Source organism: Nicotiana tomentosiformis, chromosome 7 (assembly GCF_000390325.3).
Source record: "Nicotiana tomentosiformis chromosome 7, ASM39032v3, whole genome shotgun sequence".
NCBI lineage: Eukaryota > Viridiplantae > Streptophyta > Magnoliopsida > Solanales > Solanaceae > Nicotiana > Nicotiana tomentosiformis.
Window position 1 is genome coordinate 16,643,785 of NC_090818.1, and position 13,187 is coordinate 16,656,971.

Consider the following 13,187-nt stretch of genomic DNA (forward strand, 5'->3'; position numbering starts at 1 on the left):
CTCTAACTGAATACATGGAATGATCACGAGGACCGAATATACAATACTGTTTGATTACAAATTAACAGTACAATGAAATGAAAAGACTCCAAGGGACTGCGACGGCCAAGAAGCTCTACCTTGAATCCTTATGATCGCGCTTTAACTCTGCTCAAGTCCGATATCTTCAATACCTGGCTCTGCACAAAAATGTACAGAAGTGTAGAGTGAGAACACCACAGCGGTGCCCAGTAAGTATTAAGACTAACCTCAATGGAGTAGAGACGAGGTACAGTCAAGACACTCACTAGTCTAATAACCTGTGCAATATAATATATAAAATAATAGGAAACAAATAATAATAAAGGCACGATAAAACAACCAGTAATATGCACAACAGACAACAAGAATACCATTAATATCACTCAACATTAAAACTCATCGGAAATAATTTCGGATAATAATACGTCGACTTAAAACTTTATTCCAAAAAGTCAACAAAAGTCAACGCGGGACCCGCCTCTCGGAACCCGACATAATTTTTAGGAAATCCGAACATCCATTCCGATACGAGTTCAACCATACCAATTTTATCGAATTCCAATAACAACTCGACTTCCAAATCTTAAATTTTCGTTTTTGGAAGATTTTACAAAAATCTTGATTTTTCCTCCATTAAATCTGAATTAAATGATGGATTCAAAGATATAATCATGAAAATTAATCAAAATTGGATAAGAATCACTTACCCCAAACACCCACGCAACAATCTCTCCAAAAATCGCCTTCTACTGAGCTCCAACTTTGATTTTGAGTTATGAACTCAAACCCCCATTTTTGGGACTTTTAATTCTGCCCCAGATAGGCCTTCTTCGCGTTCGCGACCATTGCCTCGCGTTCGCGAAGGTCAAAACTCAACTGCCTCAAATCCTTCATCGAGTTCGCGACCTCCTCGTCGAGTTCGCGAAGGCCAATTGTTTCTGCCCCATCATTTCCTCTTCGCGTTCGCGAACCCCTCGTCGCGTTCGCGATGACCAGCTGACCAACTCCTTCGTGTTCGCGTTCCACGCTTCGCGTTCGCGAACCCCTCGACTTGCAACTCTCGAGCCATGCATATTTTAATATCATAATCGAGCCCCTCAATAAATCTGCGGACTCGTTCTCTGATTGTAGGAACTAATACAGGTGCATGACGGGCTAACTCACTGAACCTGATAGCATATTCTGACACTGTCATAGTGCCCTGACGCAACCGTTCAAACTCTGTGCGCCACGCATCTCTGAGAGTCTGGGGAACAAACTCTTTCAAGAACATTTCCGAAAATTGAGCCCAGGTTGGTAGTGTGGCATCGGCTGGTCTACTTTCTTCATAGATTTGCCACCACCGATACACCGCGCCTAACAGTTGAAATGTAGTAAAGGCAACTCCGCTCACTTCCATAATACCCATGGTGCGGAGAATACGGTGACAATTTTCCAAAAATTCTTGGGCATCCTCTGTGGCTGTGCCACTGAAAGTTGGTGGACTATACCTCTTAAACCTTTCAAGTCTCTTTTGTTCTTCTTCTGATGCCTCGGTCCTGACCTCAGGCAGAACCGGAATAACAGTTTGTACCGGTACTAAACTCGAAACCTGACCAATGTGAACCTGCTACTCTGGAGTTGTGGTAGGAGTCTGAGATACTCCTCCAATCTGCGGAATGTTTTGTGCAACAGAGATCAATCCCGCCTGAGTTAATGTACCAAACATACTCAGGAACTGTGCCAAAGTCTCTTGAAGTCTAGGGGTAACAACAGGTGCTTCTGGTACCTATCCCCCAACTGGTGCTACTAGTGGCTCCTCAACTGTTGTTCTGACAGGTGCTCTAGTCGCAGCACGTGCCCTTCCTCGACCTCTACCTCGGCCTCGGCCTCTTACAGTCCTAGCAGTATGTGCGGATGCCTGCTCAGCTAATATAATATATAAAATAATAGAAAATAAATAATAATAAAGGTAGGATAAAACAACCAGTGATATGCACAATAGACAACAAGAATCCCATTAATATCACTCAACAATTAATAAGCACAATTAACACAATTAAATCAAGCCCTTCAAATAAATGTCTTTCACGTAGTTCTTCCAAATAACTTTCTTTCAAATATAATTTTCTCAAATAATTATTTTTCAAATATAATTCTTTCAATAAATCTTTTCAAATATAATTTCCTCAAATAAATATCTTTCAAAATACAATTCTTATATATAATACTTTCTAAGTAAAAATCCTTCCAAATAAATATTTTGAATATAATTCTTTCAATTAAAAAGTCATCATGTGACACCTCATTTCAAAATCATCAAAATACGGGTCTCAGCCCATTTTCATATTTCCACGACACCTCGTGCCCATAATTAAATCATCATATTTGCCCGGCACCTCGTGCCCTCATTTCATATCACAACTGCACGGACAATTCACGTGCCTAATATCATTATCATTTCATCACAGCACCTCGTGCCCACATTTTATATCACAACTGCACGGACAATTCACGTGCCAATATCCCCATTTCATATCACAATTCACGGCACCTCGTATCCACATTTCATTTTATAAACCGCCTGGCAATAGCCACATGCTCCCAATTTCAACATAAATCAGATTATTATCAACTTACTAACAACAAGACAAGTTGCACAAGGTATAAAAAAATAAACACAAGAAAAATCACAACATCACATGAAAATTGTCAACACCACAACCCCACATCATCACATATCGTCCCTGACAATAGCCACCCTTATCGCTCATATTGCCACCCTTATCACTCCTATAGCCACCCTTATCGCTCCGTCCAGACTATATCAATAGCCACCCTTATCTCTCATATTGCCACCCTTATCGCTCCTTTATCCACCCTTATCGCTCCGCCCAGACAATATCAATAGCCAACAAACACAACAGTGAAATGCCACCCTTATAACTACATAATATCAACGGTGAAATGCCACCCTTATCTTCCCAAAATAACAACTCACACAACACAACATTTTACATGGAAAATTATCACAACAACATAACAAAAATCAACTCATATCATAATTTGCCCAATGGCCACAACCAAATTTCAAAGCTACAACCAAGTCAATTAATTTCACAGCAAATAGCCAAATGCTCCACACAATGTGTACAACGATCATAAACAATCAATAGAGATAGAAATTACTCAACATAAAGCAAAGTCTTCATAAAAGATCAAATTTTCAATAATTATATAAACACATCTTTTTAAGCTCGTTTAATTAATTATGTGCAGAGGGGAAAATCCAAAATGAAATTAAATTTCAATAATTATCAAACTAGCAAATTCACGAAATTTCATAAATAATCAAATAACAATCATATCACATTGTCATATAACAACAGAGTCAACAACAAGGGTTTAGGCACGACAAGTAGATGAGTAAATACATGCCAACAATTATCCAATTTACTCCACAATATGCTCAAGACTTTTAACTCAATAAAATTTACACATATAAACCAAGTACGTACTTGTCACCTCGCATACATGGTTTTCAATTATCCAAGTTGCACATAAGACTCAATGCCTAAGGGGAATTTCCCCCACTCGAGGTTAAGCAAGACACTTACCTCTTTTAAGTTATGCCGATATTCCAAAATCGCCTTCTTGCTTGAATTGGCCCCCTGATAGCTCAAATCTATCCACATTAATTGTATAACTTCATTAAAACTCATCGGAAATAATTCCGGATAATAATACGTCGACTTAAAAATTTATTCCAAAAAGTCAACAAAAGTCAATGCGGGACCCGCCTCTCGGAACCCGACATAATTTTCATAAAATCCAAACACCCATTCCGATACGAGTTCAACCATATCAATTTTATCGAATTCCAATAAAAACTCGACTTCCAAATCTTAAATTTTTGTTTTTGGAAGATTTTACAAAAATCTTGATTTTTCCTCCATTAAATCTGAATTAAATGATGGATTCAAAGACATAATCATGGAAATTAATCAAAACTGGATAAGAATCAGTTACCCCAAACACACACGCAAGAATCTCTCCAAAAATCGCCTTCTACCGAGCTCCAACTTTGATTTTGAGTTATGAACTCAAATCCCCGTTTTTAGGACTTTTAATTCTGCCCAGATAGGCCTTCTTCGCGTTCGCGACCATTGCCTCGTGTTCGCGAAGGCCAAAACCCAACTGCCTCAAATCCTTCATCGCATTCGTGACCTCCTCGTCGCGTTCGCGAAGGCCAATTGTTTCTGCCCCATCATTTCCTCTTCGCGTTCGCGAACCCCTCGTCGCGTTCACGATGACCAGCTGACCAACTCCTTCACGTTCGCGTTTGTGTTCCACGCTTTGCGTTCGCGAAGGCCAAACGACCCCAGGCCCCAATCTTCCTTTCTTCTTCGCGTTCGCGTTGCCTAGGCCGCATTCTCGAAGGCTTGCCCTGCTCCTTCTTCGCGTTCGCGTTCACAGCTTCGCATTCATGAAGGGCAAATCATCAGCCCCTCAAATTCCTCTTCGCGTTCGCCGGACTCCCTTCGCGTTCGCGAAGAAGGAAACCAGACTTCAGCAACAGCAGTCCAAACAGCTCCAATTTGGTCCGAAACCACCCCAAAATACACCCGAGCCCCTCGGGACCCCGTCCAATCATACCAACCAGTCCCATAACATATCACAGACTCGCTCAAGTTTTCAAATCACATCAAATTACGCCGAAAATACAAATCGCACCACAAATCGAACTTATGAACTTCAAAAACTTTCAACTTCTAAAACTCGTGCCGAAATCTATCAATCTAACCCGGAATGACGTCAAATTTTGCAGGCAAGTCCCAAATATCACAACGGAGCTGTTCCAACTCTTGCAATCGCATTCCGACCCCAATATCAAAATGTCCACTTCCGGTCCAATTCTCCAAAAATTCGACTTTCGCCATTTCAAGCCTAAATTGGCTACAGACTTCAGATTCACAGTCCGGACACGCTCTTAAGTCCAAAATCATCCAACGGAGCTAACGGAACCGTCGGAACTCTATTCCGGAGTTGTATTCACATAGTTTCGACTACGATCAAAATCCTAAGACTTAAGCTTTTGTTTTAGGGACTAAGTGTCCCAAATCACTCTGAATCATCCGTAAATCAAACGCGACCACACACGCGGGTCATAATACATATTGCGAGGCTGCTCGAAACCTTAAGTCACTGAACGGGGCGTAAATTCTTAAAATGACAAGTCGGGTCGTTACATTCTCCACCTCTTAAAAAAACGTTCGTCCTCGAACGTGCTAAGAATCTTTCTGAGGACTTTAAATTACTGAGTGATTTTACATTACCGCAATTTAACACGGGTCCGACAACACCATCTCAATTGAGATTATTTTTTTTCTCCATTCTTATTGGCTTTAAAGCAAAGTCCCTAACTCTCCAATCATTTCCAAAATGCATGATTTCTCACAACAACGCACAGTATTAGTCTTAACTGGCTATAGCAACTCGTGCCTATGCACATATAAATTTTTTCAATAGTGTTTTAAATAATTCAAAACTTTCTCTGGGGTGCTACATTATTCCCCGCTTAGGATCATTCGCCCTCAAACACATAATGTAATTCATCTCTTCCTTTGTAAATCTCAATCCCCCAAACTTTACTAACTCGCAAATCTTTTCAAAAATTTCGGCAGAGTCTCCCCAGTAATTGGGCCTATCCACCTGCCAGAGTAACACCCAAATAACTCCTAACAACATATCCACAACCCAACAAAATACCACAGGGTATATATCAATAACATTAATCGCAACATTACCTTATCATAATTATATCAGAACATGAAGCACATCATATGTATGCTCATCACCACATCTCTAGTCTTAAAAGTTGTTCATAATTAATTCAAGCATCATCAATTAATCTCATATTAACAATCACCTCATTTCGAATTTTCACAATACTGACAACAGAACGTGAGGCATGAAGACCTCATGATTACTTAATCGGATTAATGAGTCACATTTAACGCCACCTTGGCACTCACCTCATAGGCTAAAACTCAATATTTACAGCATGAAAATGGCTGAATATGAACAAAAAATATACAAGCATTATCAAATAAGCCTAACATACATGACTCCCTACTAATATTATTGCACAAATTAAATTTCACAAGGGAGAATTTTAAACTCATAAACATTTCACCACAAGGACCTTGTCCTTATATAACTTCCATCGCGGCTTGCAGCCCAGTTTAAACAGTTCACATCATGTAAAAAGGCAAGGATCTCGTCCTCAAATCCGAGTCACAATTATTGGTAGGGCGTATAATTCATAAAAATTGGAATCAATTAATCCGAAACACATTAAACCCACTATAATGAATAATAAAAATTATATTTGGACTTATAGCCCTCAATGGTGTACAGAAATAAAATAATAGACACAGGCTCACATCTTTAAATCTCCCAACAGGAATACACATATAAGTGGGTCGCAAATTTACGAAGCTCACCCATGAGTGGAGCATAATAGGAGGATTCATCTCAATATTTAGAACCGAATCAAATTAAGGAAAATATCCTTTTATAATAAAAATCAGGATCGTACCTGTAACGACACCATCTGGTATATTAGCCTTAGCCAAATCATAGTGATTAAATCAACGGGTCGGGCCTCCACCTCTTAGGCGCCCACTACCCGCATGTCCTCCACCTCTAGCTGACTGTGCACGTGGAGTATCAACTAGAATAAAGCTTGTAGCTGGAGTGTTCTGATGAAATCCACCCCTCCTAAGTCTGGGACAATCTCTCATGATATGCCTAGTATCACCACACTCATAACAACCCCTCCAAGGTCGCGGCTTCTAGTACTGAGTCTGTGCTGTATAACTGGAATAACCACTGTAAGAATCTCGTGCCGATGGTGCACTATAAACTGGAGCACTCCGAGTAATCTGGTGTGCGGACTGAGCTGACCGGCTACTCGAGCCTCCGCTATAATGGGTTCTAGCTAAAGAGTAAAATCCACTGAACCCTCCATATCTTCGAAACCTTTTGGCCTCCTAAGACTCCCTTTCCTCGCCTAAAACACCCTCAATCTTCCTTGCAATCTCCACTACTTGTTGAAATGGAGCATCAGTTTGCAACTCTCGAGCCATGCATATTTTAATATCATAATCAAGCCCCTCAATGAATCTTCGGACCCGTTCTTTGATTGTAGGAACTAATACAGGTGCATGATGGGCTAACTCACTGAACCTGATAGCATATTCTGACACTGTCATAGTGACCTGACACAACCTTTCAAACTCTGTGCGCCACGCATCTCTGAGAGTCTGGGGAACAAACTTTTTCAAGAACATTTCTGAAAATTGAGCCCAGGTTGGTGGTGTGACATCGGCTGGTCTACCTTCTTCATAGATTTGCCACCACCGATACGCCACGCCTAACAGTTGAAATGTAGTAAAGGCAACTCCGCTCACTTCCACAATACCCATGGTTCGGAGAATACAGTGATAATTTTTCAGAAATTCTTGGGCATCATCTGTGGCTGTGCCACTGAAAGTAGGTGGACTATACCTCTTAAACCTTTCAAGTCTCTTTTGTTCTTCTTCTGATGCCTCGGTCCTGACCTCAGGCAGAACTGGAATAACAAGTTGTACCGGTACTAAACCCGGAACCTGACCAATGTGCACCTGCTGCTCTAGAGTTGTGGTAGGAGTTTGAGCTACTCCCCCAATCTGCGGAATATTTGGTGCAGTAGAGATCAATCCCGCCTGAGTTAATGTACCAAACATACTCAGGAACTATGCCAAAGTCTCCTGAAATCCGGGGGTAACAACATGTGCTTCTGGTACCTGTCGCCCAACTGGAGCTACTAGTGGCTCATCAACTGTTGTTCTGACAGGTGCTCTAGTCACAGCACTTGCCCTTCCTCGACCTCTACCTTGGCCTTTACCTCGGCCTCGACCTCTTGCAGCCCTAGCAGTATGTGCGGATGCCTGCTCAACTAACGCAGTAGCACACGTCCTCACCATCTGTGAGCGAATGGAGATACAAAGGTTCAATTTCCAAATTCAACAAATTTCGCACGACAGGAATGAAAGAAATGGAAATTTCCTAATAGTTCTGTAGCCTCTCGAAGATAAGTACAGACGTCTCCGTACCGATCCGCAAGACTCTACTAGACTCGTTCGTGACTAGTACAATCTATGAACCTAGAGCTCTGCTACCAACTTGTCATGACCCAAGACTGTTAGTACTGAGTCACGAACTCTAACTGAATACATGGAATGATCACGAGGACCGAATATACAATACTGTTTGATTACAAATTAACAGTACAATGAAATGAAAAGACTCCAAGGGACTGTGACGGCCAAGCAGCTCTACCTTGAATCCTTATGATCGCGCTTTAACTCTGCTCAAGTCCGATATCTTCAATACCTGGCTCTGCACAAAAATGTGCGGAAGTGTAGAGTGATCACACCACAGCGGTGCCCAGTAATTATCAAGACTAACCTCAATGGAGTAGAGACGAGGTACAGTCAAGACACTCACTAGTCTAATGACCTGTGCAATATGATATGCAAAATAATAGGAAACAAATAATAATAAATGCAGGATAAAACAACCAGTGATATGCACTTCAACCAGTAATTAAATCAAGCCCTTCAAATAAATGTCTTTCACATAGTTCTTCCAGATAACTTTATTTGAAATATAATTTTCTCAAATAATTATTTTTCAGATATAATTCTTTCAATAAATCTTTTCAAATACAATTTCCTCAAATAAATATCTTTCAAAATATAATTCTTTAATATAATACTTTCTAAGTAAAAATCCTTCCAAATAAATATTTTGAATATAATTCTTTCAATTAAAAAGTCACCATGTGACACCTCATTTCAAAATCATCAAAATACGGGTCTCAGCCCATTTTCATATTTCCACGACACCTCGTGCCTATAATTAAATCATCATATTTGCCCGACACCTCGTGCCCTCATTTCATATCACAACTGCACGGATAATTCACGTGCCTAATATCATTATCATTTTATCACAGCACCTCGTGCCCACATTTTATATCACAACTGTATGGACAATTCACGTGCCAATATCCCCATTTTATATCAAAATTCACGGCACCTCGTACCCACATTTCATTTTATAAACTACCTGGCAATAGCCACAGGCTCCCAATTTTAACATAAATCAGATTATTATCAATTTACTAACAACAAGACAAGTTGCACAAGGTATAAAAAAATAAACACAAGAAAAATTACAATATCACATGAAAATTGTCAACACCACTACCCCACATCATCACATATCGTCCCTGACAATAGCCACCCTTATCGCTCTTATTGCCACCCTTATCGCTCCTATAGCCACCACTATCGCTCCGCCCAGACAATATCAATAGCCACCCTTATCGCTCCTATTGCCACCCTTATCGCTCCTTTAGCCACCCTTATCGCTCCGCCCCGACAATATCAATAGCCAACAAACACAATAGTGAAATGCCACCCTTATAACCACATAATATCAATGGTGAAATGCCACCCTTATCTCCCCAAAATAACAACTCACACAACACAGCATTTTACATGGGAAATTATCACAACAACATAACAAAAATTAATTCATATCATAATTTGCCCAATGGCCACAACCAAATTTCAAATCTACAACCAAGTCAACTAATTTCACAGCAATAGCCAAATGCACCACACAATGTGTACAACACCCATAAACAATCAATAGAGATAGAAATTACTCAACATAAAGCAAAGTCTTCATAAAAGATCAAATTTTCAATAATTATATAAACACCACTTTTTAAGCTCGTTTAATTAATTATTTACAGAGGGAAAAATCCAAAATAAAATTAATTCCAATAATTATCAAACTAGCAAATTCACAAAATTTCATAAATAATCAAATAACAATCACATCACATTGTCATATAACAACAGAGTCAACAACAAGGGTTTAGGCACGACAAGTAGATGAGTAAATACATGCCAACAATTATCCAATTTACTCCACAATATGCTCAAGACTTTTAACTCAATAAAATTTACACATATAAACCAAGTACGTACTCGTCACCTCGCGTACATGGTTTTCAATTACCCAAGTTGCACATAAGACTCAATGCCTAAGGGAAATTTCCCCCACTCGAGGTTAAGCAAGACACTTACCTCTTTTAAGTTATGCCGATGTTCCAAAATTGCCTTCTTGCTTGAATTGGCCTCCTGATAGCTCAAATCTATCCAAATTAATTGTATAACTTCATTAAAACTCATCGAAAATAATTCCGGATAATAATACGTTGACTTAAAACTTTATTCCAAAAAGTCAACAAAAGTCAACGCGGGACCCGCCTCTCGGAACCCGACATAATATTCATGAAATCCGAACACCCATTCCGATACGAGTTCAACCATACCAATTTTATCGAATTCCAATAAAAACTTGACTTCCAAATCTTAAATTTTCATTTTTGGAAGATTTTACAAAAATCTTGATTTTTCCTCCATTAAATCTGAATTAAACGATGGATTCAAAGACATAATCATGAAAATTAATCAAAACTGGATAAGAATCAGTTACCCCAAACACACACGCAAGAATCTCTCCAAAAATCGCCTTCTACCGAGCTCCAACTTTGATTTTGAGTTATGAACTCAAATCCCCGTTTTTTGGGACTTTTAATTCTGCCCAGATAGGCCTTCTTCGCGTTCGCGACCATTGCCTCGCGTTCGCGAAGGCCAAAACCCAACTGCCTCAAATCCTTCATCGCGTTCGCGACCTCCTCATCGCGTTCGCGAACGCCAATTTTTTCTGCCCCATCATTTCCTCTTCGCATTCGCGAACCCCTCGTCGCGTTCACGATGACCAGCTGACCAACTCCTTCACGTTCGCGTTCGTGTTCCACGCTTCGTGTTCGCGAAGGCCAAACGACCCCAGGCCCCAATCTTCCTTTCTTCTTCGCGTTCGCGTTGCCTAGGCCGCGTTCTCGAACGCTTGCCCTGCTCCTTCTTTGCGTTCGCGTTCACAGCTTCGCATTCGTGAAGGACAAATCATCAGCCCCTCAAATTCCTCTTCGCGTTCGCCGGACTCCCTTCGCGTTCGCGAAGAAGGAAACCAGACTTCAGCAACAGCAGTCAAAACAGCTCTAATTTGGTCCGAAACCACACCGAAACACACCCGAGCCCCTCGAGACCCCGTTCAATCATACCAACCAGTCCCATAACATATCATGGACTCGCTCGAGGTTTCAAATCACATCAAATTACGCCGAAAATACAAATCGCACCACAAATCGAACTTATGAACTTCTAAAACTCGTGCCGAAATCTATCAGACCAACCCGGAATGGCGTCAAATTTTGCAGGCATGTCCCAAATAACATAACGGAGCTATTCCAACTCTCGTAATCACATTCCAACCCCTATATAAAAAAGTCCACTTCCGGTCCAATTCTCCAAAAATTCGACTTTCACCATATCAAGCCTAAATTGGCTACAGATGTCAGATTCACACTCCGGACACACTCCTAAGTCCAAAATCACCCAAAGAAGCTACCGGAACCATCGGAACTCCATTCCGGAGTTGCCTGCACACAGTTCCGACTACGGTCAAAATCCTAAGACTTATGCTTCCGTCTTAGGGACTAAGTGTCCCAAATCACTTCGAATCATCCGTAAATCAAACTCGACCACACACGCGGGTCATAATACATATTGTGAGGCTGATCGAAACCTTAAGTCACTGAACGGGGTGCAAATTCTTAAAACGATAAATCGGGTCTCATTAAAGGTAAAATTAAACCTACTAAATTAAAAAAATTATCATTCTTTTTTAAACAGATTAAAGAAATATATTGTCAGAGGAAGCAATATGTACGTAAGCTCGAATTTCTGGACGTAATCTAGCATAAAAGATATCTTTTAAGAAAAGAAAAACTCATATATATACCAACATATGAAACTAATTGATCAAATCATTCCTTTTCATTAAAAAAGAGTATCGCAAGAATAGTGTAGGACGTGATCTTTTCCTATTATTGTAAATGTAAATATATGGTAAAACGTAAACCATTCATTTTCCAATTCAGGCTTTCTTTTTCAATACTCCTATTATTGTTCTTTAGCGAAAAGTTTCCTTTGTAGATAAGATTTCCTTTGGGGTGGGCTGGGGTGATGCAGTGCGCGGGGTAGTGGGTAGGGGTGTTAATGGTTCGGTTCGGCCGGTTATTTTATAAAATTTGTATCATACCAATATTTCGATTATTCTATAATGTATATCTAAAATTAGACTTTTGGAAATTGTCCCAATCATGTCGGTTTCTCTTCGGTATCGGTACGGTTAATTTTCGGTATTTTTTTTAAATGTCATATAAAAGCTACTAGTAAAAGTAGAATGCAATAACATACGTACTTTTATAGGGCTTAGCAAATCTCTCTAGACATTTTTATTATTTAAATGGTTATGCATTAAGAAAACATGAAAACATCGTAAAAGAAACTAAGCATAGACACCGAAAATGTAAATCACACGAGTAGAAAGATATTAACCAAGTTGGGGCCAAAGAATAAAATCTATTGAAGATTAAATATTTAAAAAGATGAATCCAAATGAAAGGAAAGGTGTAAGGACCCGGCCGGTCGTTTCGAGAGTTATAGCCCCGTTTTCCCCATTTCTGCTCTCTTTTATGCTTTTTAGCTATTTATGTTATACCGGGTTAGTTGGTTCGGGTCCGGAGTGGTTTCGGAATAAATTGAGACACTTAGTCTCTTAAATAGAAGCTTAAGTTGAAAAAGTCAACCGGATGTTGACTTATGTGTAAACGATTTCGGATTGGAATTTTTATAGTTCCGTTAGCTCCGTTATGTGATTTTGGAGCACGTCCGGAATGCGATTTGGAGGTCCGTAGTAGAATAAGGCTTGAATTGGCGAAAGTTAGAAATTTGACGATTTTGGTAGGCAGAGAAAAATTTGATATCGGGGTCGGAATGGATTTTCGAAAGCTAGAGTAAGTTCATGGTCTCATTTGTGACGTGTGTGTAAAATTTGAGGTTATTCGAACGTGGTTTGGTAGGTTTCGGCGTTGTTTGTGGAATTTGGAAGTTTAGAAACTCTTAGGCTTGAATCCGAGGGTAATTTGGTATTTTGAT

The 13,187-nt window shown here is 39.9% G+C and overlaps 1 protein-coding gene across 1 annotated transcript; it reads right to left on the minus strand.

Annotated features, from left to right (window-relative positions):
• Positions 1-7,055: 7,055 nt before the first annotated feature.
• Positions 7,056-7,490, minus strand: LOC138895296 (uncharacterized). Its single transcript, XM_070179973.1, has one exon. The coding sequence runs from the start codon at positions 7,488-7,490 to the stop codon at positions 7,056-7,058; it is 435 nt and encodes a 144-aa protein (XP_070036074.1).
• Positions 7,491-13,187: the final 5,697 nt, after the last annotated feature.